The sequence below is a fragment of the Rhinolophus sinicus genome, chromosome 14 (assembly GCF_057876585.1).
Source record: "Rhinolophus sinicus isolate RSI-liver-muscle chromosome 14, RSI-T2T, whole genome shotgun sequence".
Taxonomy (NCBI): Eukaryota; Metazoa; Chordata; class Mammalia; order Chiroptera; family Rhinolophidae; genus Rhinolophus; species Rhinolophus sinicus.
This window is the reverse complement of record NC_142514.1, coordinates 130,198,515-130,215,559: the sequence shown is the minus strand read 5'-3', so window position 1 is coordinate 130,215,559 and position 17,045 is coordinate 130,198,515. Positions and strand designations below refer to the sequence as shown.

General features: G+C 33.1%; 1 protein-coding gene across 26 annotated transcripts in view; it reads right to left on the bottom strand.

The window, feature by feature from the left end:
- Positions 1 to 17,045, bottom strand: part of PICALM (phosphatidylinositol binding clathrin assembly protein) — a 90,764-nt gene that overhangs the window by 16,882 nt on the left and 56,837 nt on the right. For 4 of the 26 annotated variants that reach the window (XM_019739575.3, XM_019739577.3, XM_074335636.2 and 1 more), the window contains exons 13-17: positions 12,322 to 12,471; positions 4,546 to 4,653; positions 2,708 to 2,839; positions 2,584 to 2,614; positions 2,306 to 2,405 (exon numbers count right to left, since the gene is read on the bottom strand). In XM_019739575.3, coding sequence (XP_019595134.2) covers positions 2,306 to 2,405; positions 2,584 to 2,614; positions 2,708 to 2,839; positions 4,546 to 4,653; positions 12,322 to 12,471 — 521 coding nt within the window. Of the gene's footprint in view, positions 1 to 2,305; positions 2,406 to 2,583; positions 2,615 to 2,707; positions 2,840 to 4,545; positions 4,654 to 8,836; positions 8,918 to 12,321; positions 12,472 to 17,045 lie in introns of all 26 variants that reach the window. The other 22 variants (XM_019739581.3, XM_019739583.3, XM_019739586.3 and 19 more) reach the window with 9 other exon arrangements.

The window sequence follows — 17,045 nt, the reverse complement described above, 5'->3', positions numbered from 1 at the left end:
AAAATATCAATGAATTTGTTTTAACTTAAAAAAATATTTTAAAAACCTTGACAGTGTTTAAGGATTAATAAAAAGGTTAGAAATGTCCAGAAATGTCATAAGCAGCAGTTTACCTAAGTAGTGGATCACATCACAGCCCTAAATGTTAGTCTTTGAAAAGAAACTCTATAAAATCCATACACACAAATATTTTAACAAAATCCTTAAGAGATGATACACATTACCACATACAACATAGCACCATAAATACTGCTATCTTATCATCAACTCACATCCCAATTTTAGGTGGTTAGATCCCTATTACATTCGAGTAGTCAATCTTAGGTGAAGTGCTATCTATAAACTTACAATATTTCATATAGATTAAAACTAATTAAATGCAGAATAAGAAAATATTCATAGTATTTTCTTATCCGCATTTGGATTTGTATCATTCCTCATATATTATCAATGTATAATTCACACCTGAGTCTATACAATCTACTGACCTAACCTCTTGCCATTCCCTAGTCAGTGAGGTGCGTTACTGCGGAGAAAAACACTGGATTTAGAGTCAGATAGGGGTGGATTTCAATTTAAATCTGCTTTCTAGTTGATGTGTACTTGCAAAGAAATCACGTAACTTCATCCTTACAATTGGGATGATACCTACTCAAATTCTCTTAAGAGTGCACCGTTTACAGACTCAAGATAGTGTGTGCATGTGTGTGTAAAAACCTCAATATTTAAAATGCAAGGTTTTATTATTAGTGATGGTAGTGACCACTATCAAGTGAAAAAATACTGCCTACAAAAAGTGGTTAAATCAATATTATTTTCCATTTATGAAGACTGAAGCTAACAAAACTCTTTAGATAACGTCCCACAAAATTTTATCAGCACACTATTTTTTTAGGTCAACCTTACTAATTTTAACATGAAAATGGGGCAATGCTCTAGAAGGGGTTTTATAACAAGAAACTGACTACCACAAGGATAATGGGGATCTCTACCAACAACAGGGGAGCTACAATGTGTGGCTAAATTGTGGAGTCAACATGCCACAGCAATTAGCACAATTACAAAAAAGCATGTTTCAAATTTTTCCACAAGAAGAAACTAGTTTTCTCTGATCCAGGAAAACTTACTGTGATGGTAAAACAGCAGCTGACCAAGGACAGGCATACAGCCTTAAAGCAACTCAAGAGATAACCACACCTTAGAATAATTAAAAACATTAACAGAACTTCATTTAGTTAGTGAACTAAATGCTACCTACTTAATTAACATATATAATTAATCCTTATTATTAATGGATTCTGTATTTGCAAATTCACCTACTCGCTAAAATTTATTTGTAATTCAAAAATCAATGCTTGTAATGCTTTTGAGGTCATTTCCAGACATGTGTAGAGTGGTGAGAATGTCAAATCTGGCACTGGGGTGGCTCAGACAAGTCACTGAACACTTCTGAACCTCATTTTCTCTTTTGTAAAATAAAAAACATATAATCTACCAGAGTAAGTGTTTTTAGGCCATAAGATTATAATCTACGTAAGGAGTGTGTGTGTACTTATACCTACACAGTCGATTCTCTACTTGCACCAACTGATTTGCTACACTTATGTTCTCACCCTGAATTAGTAAACACTGCACTAGTGTTGGGGGAAATATGTATGTGTGGGTAGAGCTAGCAATGGTTCGGTGTTTGGGTAACTTTAAGACCTTAAGTGCAGCAAATAGGGAGAATCAACTGTATAAATTATAGGACAATATTAATAAAAGCCAAGCAAAGACTATTTTTTTTAACAATTGTGAGAGCAGAATAAAATTAAAGATGTTATGTTCTTGATAAATGAATAATAAATTTGAGACCAACAGTGGAGAGTAGAGATTAAGACCATATGCTTTGAGGTTAGGCTACCTGGGTTCTAAAAAATCCACCCAATCACTTAAGGTCTCTGTGATCCTGGACATACTACTTAGCAACCTTTTGTCTTCATTTCCTCATCTGTAAAATGGGGACAATAGTTATTACCACTGAAGGTTAATTTGAGGATTATATAAAATAAAACGACATAGTATTTATTAGAATAATGCCTGACACAAGTAACCTTTAAATAAACGTTAGCTACTAAATTGTACCTGCAAATATAGTCAACCTCCTTTATTAAAGCCTCCTTTAAAGAAATACAAATTACTTATAGTTCTAAAACTCAATAATAAAATAATCTTTCCATTTATGCATGTCACTTCAAAAACAGTTTTATGTTACACATTTATTGAAAGCATTCATGTTAGTATATCATGAGCTTTTTCCACTCACCATTGTTGCAGCATTCCAAGCAGTTGTTGGTGCAACCTTTGGTTGCCAGTTAGATCCTCCAGTTAGCTTTTTTTCACCAGGCTGACTCCAATTTACATCACTTTAAATTAAGATAAGTGAGAATATTAAATGTCTATAATTATGAAATTTCTTTACTATATATTTAGATTGAACAGAGCATTTAAGATGCAGATGACATCTGTACACATACTTTCGAGATGAAAGCCAAATCAACCTCTAAGTGGCACATGGGCAAAGAATACAAATAAAACACTCACTTCTTAGTGGTTCCATTTCCAATGCCAAGATCTAGAACAGGAGAAAAAGAAAGCAGTTAAAAACAACTCTTTTTTATAAAACAATTTATTTTAAAGAAGATTAAAGAATCCAAAGAATACTTACTGCCCACAAGGTTGGCTAAGGACGAATCCAAGTCATCAGATACTAACTTGTTAGGTGGGAGTTTGGCCACAGGAAGACTCTGGTTCTGAGAGGCCACTGTTGGTTTGAGAAGTCCACCTAGTTCATCAAAGCCTTAAAGTTACAAACAAATGAAATAGGATTTGTAAGGAACTTTACGGTGCTACAGCTTTCTAAAGGAGGTCTTTGCCTTTTCTCCTTGCTTCTTTACTGGGAAAGTCCTCCAAAAAATGGGCACTAAACATGCGCTTAAATGGAAAAAGAAGAATTCACCATTTCAAAGTGAACAGATTGAGAAGGCTGTATTTGCTTTGATAGAAATAATTTGTCTCAGTTCATGACAAAATTACATTAAGGTTAAAGGGGATGAAGAAAGAAGCATTCTTATTCCAAAGTTGTAAAAGAGAAGAGAATGAAATGTGATTCTCCCTCTCACCTGACAAAATTGTCTTAAGACTCACTTATACCTGAAGCAACACAGGCAAAAAAATACATCTCTGTAACTTCGATTCAAGTTTCTTTTAAGAAATAATATTTTATATTAGGTTAGTGCAAAAGTAATTGTGGTTTAAAAGGTTAAAAATAATTGCAAAATCTGCAATTACTTTTGCACCAACTTAATAGACCTTGTTATACTCTCCAAAGTGGAGAATGTAAGGTATATGTAAAACAGTACTCTAGAAGAAGCAAGTGAAAATGGACCATTAGATTATCTTTTGTTCTGTCTAAAACCAGTTAACCTAAAGTATACCTAAGACACTACAATTGCATAAAACCATCTAGTAAACTAGGACATTGCTTGGAAATGAAAATAAAATCCCTTAAATTCTCTTCCAAAGGGTAGAAGGTAATGATAATCCACTCAGACCAACCCACTAAAGGACTTAAATAACATGTTCTAGGAATACCATAGAATTTGAAAAAGAAAATCATTAAAAATGCTAGTTTACAAAATATGAACAATTGGTCTCTATTTCCTTTATCTTTTTTCTCAACAAGACAAATTCAAAAGGAAAAAGTCAAATGTATCAAAAAATATTATAAACCTACTAGTGCACAAAAAATAATAAATTCCTAATCCATACATATTCTTTACCAGCTTGCTTACTTTTTGGATGACAACAACTGTGTATTATAAAATTTAGAACACTTCAATATATTTCTTTAAATGGCTCGAATTTAATTACCAAAATCAAAGGCCATCATTCCATGGTAAGAATAGAATTGTCAACTTTACAAAAACTCTATCATTACAAACTTCCAATTAATAAGATACTAAATGGCAACATTTAAGTAGAAAGCTGGCTCGACAGCTTTACAAAGTTCTTTTAAAAATGAACAAGCATTTTATAGTAAGAATCATCCCGAAAACAATACAAAGCCCCTGCACGCACAGCTCTGCTATTTAATCCCTCCTAGCTGATTATACATGGACTATCTCAACAAGTGAAGGCACCATCAGTTATATTTTACTAGTTTTCAAAAAAGACCAATTTTCTTTCAGTAAAAGGTAAAAATTAAATTGACTAACAGGCACAACATTCTACACACAATCACTAGTAAGTTAGCAGTCCAATCTTAGCAAAAGCTCTTTTTCTCTTGAAACAAAGTCTTCCCAGAATCAAAAATGCCACTATGGAAAGGTAACAGTTAATATTAATAGTTCCTTGAAGTTCTCATCTAGTGGTTGGGGGAGGAAAGACAACTTCCTTGGTATCCCAATTTAATCTATTCATACGTGTTAAAAGAAGCATTATCTGTCCTTACATAGAATCAAAATAGAACATTATAGCAATGTTAATAAAACAGTTTTTTCTTACCCCCAGAATCTACAATAACGTTGGCAGATTTATTTCCAAACACAGATTCAAAGTCAACATTAAGGCCAGCTGAAGGATGTGGCTGTGCAACTGGAGAAGGAGTGAATCCTAAGAAAATCCAAAATGGAAAAAAGCTCAGTTCTTTAATAGGTCTACATTTATAGTTTTTAAATAATGATAATAGAATGGAAAAAGCAATAAATTCCCACAGCACAAACAAAGCCAACCCTACAAGCAAAATGTTTCCTACACCACCCACCACATCTTTGTGTGGTGATTACATTTTCCACAACAAAATCATCCCACTGACAAAGAAAACTAACAACAGAACAACTGAAGTTGAACTACTAGTATGTTTTGTTACAGGGGGAAAAAAAACACTTTGCTTATTTTTAGTGTTTGTTGTATGTCGGTGACCTTTAAAAAACTGAACACATCTAAAATATACACAATGTAAGAGATCATTTGGGAATGAAATAAATAGTCTATAGTGCTTTAAAAATATATGAATCTACTCAGTATCTCCAAGAGTCTTTCTCCCTCTACCTAATCACCTCCCATATTTCTACTTCCTTCCTTTCTCTTTTCCTTCCTTCAATGGTTAATCAAAAGCTATATGGTTAAACTCTTTCAAGGAGGGACAGGATTCTGCAAGTTACAACTCATTAATCCTTATGTCCCGCCCTTGTGTCAAGGTGCATTTTGGATATTAAAGAGAAACAGACCAATTTTCAACTCCCAACCACCCTCTAACTTCAACTTAACTACTTCCAATAATAGGGTTGACAAGTACACAATCAACCATGCTAATTTACCTAACTCTAGTCTAAAATACCAGAACATAAATAGGAAATCTTATTCTTTCTTGTCCATATTGCACTGATGCCAGTGGTATTAATTAAGCCAACAAACACCCAGCTCATGTCTCTGAGACCACACTATGATGAGGTAACAAATGTAAGATTTTCAATTGTGTGAGGCCGTACTTTTGTGAGGTGAGGTTCTGAATTTCTAGGGGCTAAACAGAATTAAAATCATCTAAAATTAATAGGGCTGTCACATGACTTGGGGAGCTTTCAAATCAGTGAGTATATATCCAAGTAGAGAAGAGTCTAGCAAAGATCACAAAGAAATAATTCTTTCATTTTGCTGAAGGCTGTAATAAATGGTTCCTAAGTTCTCTTCCATTTCTAAATTCTATTAACTCAGAATGTAAAAAAAAAGAAAATCTGATATTAGAAGATTAACAACTATGTCATTATGGAGAAGAAACTTTTGATTCCTAAACATAGGCTCTCTCTCTTCCTCTCTCAACTTTCTGCTAAAGGACTTTCAGTCTTGTCTCAATCTCACTTTGAATTCTTAATGTACACCACCAAGATGGAAAGAAGTACAATGAGGTTGTACTAAAAAGACTGGTCTTAAACTGTAAAAAGTAGGACAAGATTTGGTAAGAAGTCCAAAAAGGTCCCCAAAGGCAGAGAGGCCAGAAAGCAGTGACTTATCAACAATGACTCACACAAGCGAGTACACACAATACAACTTTAAAAATAGCAGCATTTTATATCATAGCACGAATATTCTGTAGGGCACATTTTTTTTTTTTTTTTAATGTACAAGTTTGATCTTATTTCTGTACGTACTTAACCCTTAAACTACTCTTAACTCAAAGACTTTGTTTATACAATGAAAGCACAAATACTATCAAAATACAAAATAATTTAGTATATAAATCTGACCATTCTTCAAAAGGTTCCCAGAATTATACAGATTTAACAATTTAACAGCATTTCGAAGTGTACAAGCTGTGTAAAAATCATACTATGGGCTTACTGGTTCTTCTCATAACTCATTACAAAAAGAACCAATGTATCTACTTAAGAAACACAAAAATCTATCATGCTTAATTATGTGTCCACACTATCACTGCAGTGTAAGAAGTACACATGTTGTTCTGTAAATCATTCTGGAAACAATATCTTGGCTATAATGTCACTAAGCTTTAGAAAATACATGGAACAATAATTTATAAATAGGGTAGCATATCAAATTCCTATTTTCTCCTGCTATTTTGTCCCTACTTTCTAGAATTTGGTTGACATCAGAGATTAGCCTATTTTTTACAGTAATACAAAAACAACTTTATTACTTTCTGTAAAGAGAGGAACCATCTTCTGAGGTTACTAGGGGACCAATCTGTGAGATTACAATATTATTACCTAAAAGTATAAAAGGTTTGAAAGCATATAATGTAAACCAAAGCTAGTCCCTCAAGTTTAAAAAGCCTCTACACATAGACACAGAAAATAGGAAAATGTTAATAAATTATAAGAGCTGAGTGGCTACCAGGGAAGCAAGCATCACACTTTCAAAGTAACTTTTTAATTAGTAAATGCTGGTTAACAACACACCTTCAAGGTAAGAGTTAGTTACACATCATCCCAATGCACATTATCAAATTATGGCCTTTTATCCCAGGGTCACTTTTTTGGAGACTGTCAAGGATTGTCAACCTTTACTTTTTAAAAGTTACTTAAAGGTACAAAACTAATATCACCACTTCAAAATAAAATTTTATGGACCAGAAAAAAACAAAACAAAACAAACAAAGATGAACTAACAGGTTCTCTGAGTTAAGGTTAACTGAATTAATCACTACACTGAACTAACTGCCGACTCTTTCATTTCACCAAGGTCCAGTGAAAACTGTCACTCACCAGCACCACTTCATAGATGAACATTTAGAAACCACTGCCTTGCAGGGCAAATCTCAAGAGGACAATAATAAGTTAACTAAAAGGTACAAGATGAACAAGCTTTGGGGACAGACACTCCAAACACCTTTAACAAAAATTGGCTGGGTTGTTAATGGATTTTGGTGGTGGTAATTCCATAATAAATGAGGCCTTGTACATTTTGTGAAAATAACTGCTACTATTAATTCCTATTAAACTCTATGCAAAGGCTTTATCAACAGGGTATTGTTTAAACCTCACAACAACCCTATGATATAGTTATTGTCCTCATTTTACAGATGAGGAAACTAAGAGATTAAACAACTTACCCAAGATAAAGATTTAGTAAGTGGTGGAACCAAGACTTAAACCCCAATTTGTTTAATTCCAGAATCTATTAGGGGTTTTACATCTTACAAAAACCAGTAAGGTAGAAAAATAAATTTTTATTGTTATAGCTAGAGTAACTATATCTATTCATCAGGACTATTCAAGTTTTATGAACTTGAGCTTTTCACAGCAAAGGCTGGCCAAAAACGTGAACAATCGCTGGCAATTTTAAAATCTAAAAGCGATGCAAAAACAATCAGTGTTCAAAATGGTACCTGATGATTAATTAATAATTTAGATAAGATGCACATTCCAAATATGAAATGATCGGCATATACAAGATGGTTTTTAATAGTAGTTTTAATGATAGTTCTAATAATGATATCCCTGTGCCAGGGATAGTGCTAGACATTATACAGTCATATATGTAAACCTCCTGGCAATCCTGTAAGACATTACCCCAATTTTCATAGGCTTAGAGAGGTTAAATATTTGCTTAAAGTCACACAGGTTAGGGAGCGGAACTAGAATTCAAATCCAAGTTCACTGGATTCCAAACATTCTTTCCATCAAATGCCCTCATAAATTCCATTTTTAAATACTTTAATGGTGTCCAATTCTTACCGCCAGTTAAGAATCTCAATTCTTTATAGTTGTTGTCAAACCTACTTTTTCATGCCAATTTCACTAATCAACTCCTATGCACACACACACACACACACAAATCAGCTGGATTTTGAGGTTTTATTGCTAATACACTGGCTAGAACATATCTGGAAAGACACAGATGAATATCAAATTGGCATGCCTCCCTAGAAACTGCTTCCCATTTCTATGGCCTTTGCATAGTGCTGGAAAAGCATGCTTTTTTCCAGTAGAATCTTCGTAACACCTGTGCAACAACTTAAGCCAAAATTATCTAATGTTCTATCACTAACACCTATACAAAGAGCTTTAAATTCCATAAGCTTATAATATAAAAATGTTACAAAACTTTTCTGAGAATTTGAAAGTTTTGAGTATGGATTAAAGTAACTGGACGATGACAGGCATCCACTCACAAAACAATAAGGTGACTAATCAAGGAAAACAAAATCAGGCCAAAAAAATGGTGTTTTTTAAAAGCAAATAAGTATTTTTCCTTATAAATATTTTAAAAACTATTTTTAAGAAAGACAAATCCCTCTTCCATAATTGACACATTTTAGAGATATACCATTACCTACCTCCAAATAAACCAGCTACAGTAGAAGGGTCATGGCACATAAGGGTAGTATTAGGATAAGCTTGAGTACCACAAAAAGAATCTGACAAGGCATACAAGGAGGGCGGGGGAGGGGGGGGGAGAGAGAGAGAGAGAGAGAGAGAGAGAGAGAGAGAGAGAGGAGGAGGAACAGTTAAAAGTGGAACGGAGTAATTAAAAACAAACAAAAAACCAGGGGAGTCCGAGTACTTGGTGTTCTTCAAATTACGCCTTACTAAAAAGAGCACGTAAGGCTCCATTATGAGTACTATATTTAAAATAGGTATATTACATTCACAATTTTTTTTTAAATAACCAACACTGCATCTCTTAGGTAAAAAAAATATGAAGCAGTCGGCTTCTTGGCTAATACGATCCTGTTTTCTAATGTCTTCTTTGACAGATAAGGAAGCAGGCCTAGACAAGGTCCCAGACATGGCACAGCTGGGACCATAACCCACTCTCCTTGACCTACAGTTCAGTGTTCCTCTAGCTTTAATGAGAACAAGCTACTTAGTACACTGAGCATCACATCATCAGATCAAAGTCCTCCTTTAGAAGGGCTGGAGGGTATCTACATAACTATCCTCTGATTTTTCTGGGTCGTTCTATAGTGCAGGGGTTAGCAAGCTACAGGCTGTGGCCTATTTTTACACAGCCATGTGAGCTAAAAATGGTTTTTACATTTTTAAAGGGTTGTTATAAAACAAAAAAATGAAAGAGGAAAAGAAATGAAACAAAACAAAAGAAGAAAATACAATAGATTTTATGTATCCTGTACAGATTGAAGTATTTACTATCTGGCTCTTTACACAAAATGTTTGCTGACCACTGTTTAAAAGCAGCACTAGCCAACACAACTTTCTAATAACAGAAATGATCTATAGGTCTGCCCTGTGCAATATGGTTGCCACTACTTATATGTGCTACCTGAGCAATGAAAATGTGGTTAATACAACTGAAGTAAACTTTTAATTTTATTTAACATTTAATTTTAATTGAAGTTTAAATGACAATATGTGGTCAGTGGCTAATTAGACAACGCAGCTTTTAGGACTGACTGGCAGACCTTGGGTGGACCTTTCATGCTTATAGTACTGAGTAAGAAACTCTCAATTTTTATTACACAGCTTCACTTCTTAGGAACTTTTAACTTGGATTGAAAGCCTCTTCTAGGACAGGCATCAACAAACTACAGCTGCATGTCTTTGTAAATAAAGTTTTGGAAAACAAGCCAAGCTTATATGCTTATGCATTTTCTATGTCTTCTTTCACTTTATAATGTTAAAGCTGAGTAGCTGTGACAGAGATTGTGTGGCTCATGAGCCAAAAATATTTACAGTCTGACTCAGAACTTTGCTGACTGTTGTTCTAGACTAATACCTAATGGTTGACATCAGTGGTTTTAAATTTCCCCGCCTGTACTCATTTTCATTTAAAAAAAAAAAAAATAAGTAAGTATTTAATAATGTCTTTTCTTTCTAATGACAAAATTTAGCAGATGTGATTTTTAAAAAGTATACTTTAGACTTACATTTGTACTATTTGTTCTCAGAAAGAGTATAAAGGGGTTTAAATGAAAGCCTGTACTTCCCTAAGGCAAGTGCACTACAGAGCAAAGGTGCAGGTCCCTTGCTTCGGGCTTTGCTCCCACCAGCTGGATTATCTTGATGCATTTAACTTTTCTGGGATGCAGGTGATCCATTCATAAAATGGTAATAATAATCTCTTACCAGTAAGAGAGTTGAGAGCTGGTCCAAACATTCTCTAGAGGGCTTTGCAAACTCTAAATTATCAATTCTATGATTTTGATTTTCAAATACACCTACTCACCTTGGAGTATATGGCCATCAACTTTACTAACCTGCTTTGTTTTCTGGTCTTATTCTTGTCCCAACCCATAGGCCGTAAACTTAAGAAATATTAGGAAAATGACATTGCTAGTATATTCCTTGTTACAGACTTTCCTTGAAAAGCCAAAATAATAATTAAGTAACTCGCTCACAATGGCTTTTATATTTTATTCTGCTTCTGCTTGAATGTGAAATAGCTACGATTTCTAACTTAAGATTACTGTCTTCTATCTTGTCCCTCTTCAGTACATAGAGATTTGACAGGCTGAAGCTCAGGCACTAATCTGACCTAAAAGATGGAAACAACATATAGCTCCAAAGGAAAGACATATCTGTTTCGTATCTCCAAGTTAAGAAAACTGACTTAAAAAGACACAGGCAGCCATATTTATTAAACATATACTAGTTCATACTCAGTAAATGTATAGAAAATATAAACTTGTTAAAAAATAAAAAAACTCCAAGGGTAACTCTAGTAATCCCTCATTACCAAGCAAATGAAGTACTATTTGACAAATTTTGTAGAGTAACAAAATGTGAAATTTAGTTTCAACCACTTTTTATATAATTTTTAATATATTACAATGACATGAAGCAATCATTGTGATCAATAATTAAACTTTGGAACTATTAGGCTAGTTTTATACAACTAGAGCACCTGCCATGGAACATTCTCAAACCTCCAACCACTGCATTCTATTAATCTCCCTTGTTCCCTTCCTCTCTCTCTCTAATAAATCTAACAGAACAGCCAGAGCCTGGCCGCATGATCTATATTTAGGGTACACAAAGGACTTTCTGCATGATGCTTTAATTAAATGATTTATATTTGCATCACCTTAAGCTATTACTTTGAATCAAATAAAAGCAGTTTTACCATCTTTTAAGAGAGGTTTAGCATCTTCTTAGCAAGATTCAAAAACATTTTGGTTTAGAACATACTTAAAAATTGACTCTTCCTTGTATAATTTTTATGTGAAATTCTGCCTTTTTATGGATTTTTATACTGCAATTAAAGCCTATTCAGTCAAGTTACTTTTCATTCTCTAGTTTTTTATTTATCTCTAGGCTAATAATGAAGTGAGACCCTTAAGACAGGGACAGAGGGCATGTACGGATTTTAGACAATCCAAAATTCTACTATTCAGTTCAAAAAGGAAAAAAAAACAGATTAAGGTAGCTACTAATACAACGACCGTTGCTTCCAAATACAGAGGGAAAAATGTAAGCACACAGAAATAAGTATGTAAGTTTAAGAGATATTACTCTTCAATCGACTCTCCTAATAACCAACTCTCTAAAGTAATAAACATGATGCAACATGATGCTAGACAGCTTGACTATTGCAATATAATATGATAGAGAACAAAACACTAAAAGAAGTCCAACTTCAAAGGAAATTTTCTTTCCTAAAAACTTGCATTAAACAAAATCAGAGATACTAGTGCAAATTTAAAAACCTCACTATATTATTGCTATTTAGTTTATTTGAAAATGTGATATTAAAATCCAAAGTAATTATTACAGTGCTTTAAAAAATAATTAATGGATACGTAAAAAAAATACTCAGGCAATATAAACATTAATTGGAAAGAAAGGTTAAATGGTACTTTACCAACAAACATTTCATGAGTAGGTGTCCTAGTAGTAAAAGTGGATACATCTGAAGAAATGGGAAGGTGAACATCACCACTACTTTTTGTGAGGAAAGGATTTAAGCTTGGAATGGCATCATCAACAGCATCTACAGTAGCAGAGAAAGGATCTGTGTAGTCCAAGTGCATTACAGCAAAATGAAGAAAGGAAGTAAATTAATTAGTATTATAATTAGTCGAAAGATGCAAAGTGAAAAGTAGTAGCTATATTACTATTTATATTAATCTTAAATGCAAAATCACCAAGATGGAAGAACTACACTTAACATATTTTAAAATGAATCCTCAGAAAAAAAAAAATTTATGTGTCTGTTACACTTAACTACTATTAACAGTAGTGCACTAAGGATAGATCTACTTTCCAACATTAGGAAGCCAATTAAAAAAAAAAGAGAGAGAGAGAGAGAGAGAGAGAGAGAGAGAGAGAGAGAGAGAGAGAGAGAGAGAGAATATTAACCAAAATCCTTCTGTAAAAAAGAGCCACACACTTTGAACCACGTTCACCGCTCTAAGTAGGAATGTACTAGCTTTGGTGGCATAGCTATGTTTACTCAAATAACTGATATAAACAATTGATATGTGTGCAGTATTAAGTAAAATTTCTAAAAACAAAGGGAATTAGGGGTAAAAGGCTGTTTCTAACATGTGCAGATAACTCTTGTATAGGTTCAGAGGTAGGAAGTAAAGATGAAGAAAAGGTCTAACGATGGGGAAAGGAATTTTAGAAAAATTAACAACAGAGATGAAGATTGGCCGTTTAGTAGACTGAACAGTTCTGAAGGCCAGTAAGAGTTTTAAAGCCAAATCATTTAGGCTTTAAATGATTTGCTGAAGAAATAACCAAAGTATTGTTCCCTACTAGAATGTTACCATATATACTATTATCAAATTCTACACCAAAAGTTGTTTTAGAATCAGGTATCTACTGTGCCTATACCTCATTCAAGATAACTGTCATTCTAATGATTGAAAACCATTCATCCTACCTTAAGTGAATGGAGAGAGGAAAAAACAGCAAAAATATAGCGTCGTAATTTTTTCTCTTGTAACACAACAAAAATGAGAAGACACTCCTGTACCTCTAACCAGCAACCTGTTCTTCTCTAGTCTAGTTTGTGACCCTCAATGAAAAATACTGCGGTACCTTCACAGTATTAAGCACTGTAGTTTACTCTAAGGCTGTATGATGGAAAAATAAGGGCAGCAACAGCCTGAAGACCAGCTCATTCACTACAATACAGACATACTTTCCTTTAAGTCAATAAACTAAAAGCAAGTGTTCCACAAACCCTGTAACTATTTAAAAATGAAAAATATGAAGAAAAAATTGAGGTCACTGGCTTAAATATAATAAATCATTTTTTTAAAACGTTAAGTTTTGTATCACTTAAGGATTTTTCTAGGAATTAATAAGCATTACTATGAAACAATTCACACCCAAAAGTAAAGTCCTATAAATGTATTAAAATTCACTGGTATACTATTCAAACTCAAATGAATCATTTTTCACATCTTTTCCACCCCTCTCCTCAACAATAAATGGAACAATGGGGGAAAAGAATTTAAAAAAATATTCAGAAATAAAAAGTAGAAAATAGTCAGATATAAGTTGGACTTTATGTACTAAAAATAAAAATACAATGATGACCACTGTAACTTCTTGTATAAGAAAGCAGCTGCAGTAAGTTTAGAGTTTATCCGTTTGGTTGAAAGTACTATTTTTAAATATTCAATAGCTGCATGGAGTTTTTAAAGTACACTATACTCCGTTGGACAAGTAAGCAACACAGAACAGCTCACATCTCTCTAGTTTTCCATGCAAAAGAAGCCATGAAAGACGTCATTTGGGAAAAGGCCACACATTTCTGTAACAGATCCACTGGGTTGTGAGAAAAGACATGTTCTGGAAAGGTGACTACCGTGTTTCCCCAAAAATAAGTCCCAACCGGAAAATAAGCCCCAACCGGAAAATAAGCCCTAGCATGACCTTTCATGATGATATCCTCTGAACATAAGCCCTAATGCGTCTTTTGGAGCAAAAATTAATATGAGACCCAGTCTTATTTTCAGGGAAACATGGTAGTTATCTGCTGTTCTACTGACGGACACTGTTTTACCTAAGCACATATATCAACCATTTCCTATTATATGAAACATCCTAGAGAAGAATATGCAGAAACATGTGCAAGTGCATCTGTATGTAGGTCAATCAGACAGTATGAAAAACCAGGTCTTCATCTACTCGACAAAACACTACAAGTAATCTAGGTGGTGTCAGTGGACTAACAGACACTATACTATAAATAATAAAAGCATTCATTAAGACAAAAAAATAATGTTCCAGCCATTCCAACTTAAACTTTATTCACTAGACTGGCAACTCTATTCTAAATTCCTTAAACTTCTTAAAAATAATAGGTTTTTTTCCCCATTATTTTTATAATTATTCATTTGGAAGATTAATTTTGTTACACTAGTCATAGAAAAAATTTTTAAAAATGATTAAAATAGAACCAATCCAGTCATAGTCTTGAGATACTCCATACTTTTTACACACAGAAAACTGAGTTTTTTCATAAAACGTTGTTTCATGCTAGCCGACAGTAATGCAAATTAAACTTCAGAATGGCTAATTCTTTTTTGCCTGAATTAAAATTTGAAATCTTCCCTAAAATATACAATATTGGTAACACTGTATATTTTTAGAACTGCTGTAACTCAGTTTTCAAAGTGTTCATGAAAACTTAAATTTTCTCAGCTATTAGTATTCAACACCAAGTGCTTATTTAGACTCCAGACCACTTCTTAAAAATTCAAAGGCTCATTAACAACGCGATAAGAAGAACAGGAAAGCTTGTGTTCTAAGTTCATTTTTAGGTGGAATCTTAAATGCCTTTCACATAAACATGCAAAACTTACTTTCCTTTAACTTTGTATCACTACCTATCTGTAACTGGGAGTATACATCATTTCTGTGGTGTTTATGATAAGAACTAAATTAAATACCAAATCTGATATTAACATCCATTTTCAGCATATGAAAGCATAGAATAAAATTTTAGAATCATCAAAAATCACATCTTTTGTTTAGTCACACACTATAAAAGCTGCATAATATAAACCGTTACGTTATTTCAAAAACATTTAAATATTTTTCATTATAATCAAAATTTTTTATACATAAGATTTACTTACTTATCTCAGTCTAACTTCAATTTAAAAAATGAAGTAAAAAATCTTAATCTGAAAGTCATGGAAATCAACAATACACTGACAAAATTATCAAAGTTCTTAGCTTAAAATACTCCAGCTATCCAATATGCAGAGGTCAAAGCTCTGAACATATCACCAAATATCTTTATATGAAAGTCAAGACAAGATTTAATTCTTCTTAAACTGAGGAGTTCATAGTGAAGATCACCATCCTTTCCTTGTATGTATGACTTTAAGCTTTTGGAAAAATAATAGTCAATTGCTCCTGCCTCTGTTCCCACTACACTTCATTTGTATTTTTAACACTTTTAACAGTCTCAGTTGTACAGAGCAAGCCTAATGTTAAAACGTAGGGAAAATTTTGATGGAAACAGTACATAAAGCAAAATAACCAAAAATAGAAAAATAAAACACAATTAAATGTATTCCAACATACTGTATTCACACATAGACTGCTATGGGATATTTCTTAGAACGTAGAACAATTCTTACAGGCTCAAATTACTTATAATTATCTGCCTTCAAATATGAGCTCAATACTTCTAGGCAGGAACTTCAACTTGTCTTTGTTAGAATTGTACATGGGGTCCAGACAAAACAATTTCAGAGTTCAGTTTTTTTGAAATGTTATATTAGTTTTCATTAAGCCTTCTGTAAAAATTTTCATCTGTTTGGAAAGAAAACTTTTCAGCCTTAATTTAGAAAAACTACTTAAAAAACGGTGGTGGGGGAGCAAGCTACAATTACGTAAGTGGTCATATTAATTCTACTAACCTAGTCTAAAGCAATGTACATTAAGCATGTAAATTTGGGCAGATTAAAAATCCTAAAACTAGGAATCACCATTAGTGTATTAAGAAACTCCTTTCTTAATCTTAATTGGCAATCTACAGTGCATTCAGACAAATAATTCTACAAATTTGTTGACTTTATCATTTTTAGAAACTACTCCCAGATCTTAAAATTCAGCTAAATTAAACTGTCCTTCTGAGTCGGTCAATGAGCTTTTTTAACTAAGTTGTGGCTCAAAAAATTAGTCCAAAAATCTAGCATTTTAGTTTCATTATTCCTGTCCTCTGCCTTATCATGAACCAGAAATAACCAGTTTAGAAAAAAATAAAACGTTCACTCATTCAACAAATATTCACAAAGTACCTATTATATGTATCAGTCATTGGGGATATAGCACTGTACAACATATTTAAAAACTCCTACCTTCAGAGATTATACAAAATAGAGCCTTAAGAAATAAATACATAAAACAAAAAAGTTCTTAAAACTCAAATCATTAAAAGTGAAAAAAGTCTAATTCAGATACCATTAAAACTCACCAGAACAATTAATTTATCTTTGTTATGAGAGGTAAATCAACCAATTCAGATTTTATCTGTGAGCCAATATAAACTTTAAGGTAACTTGCCATTTTCTATAGTTCTTTAGACACTGTCCTTTCCCTTCCAAATAATATTTG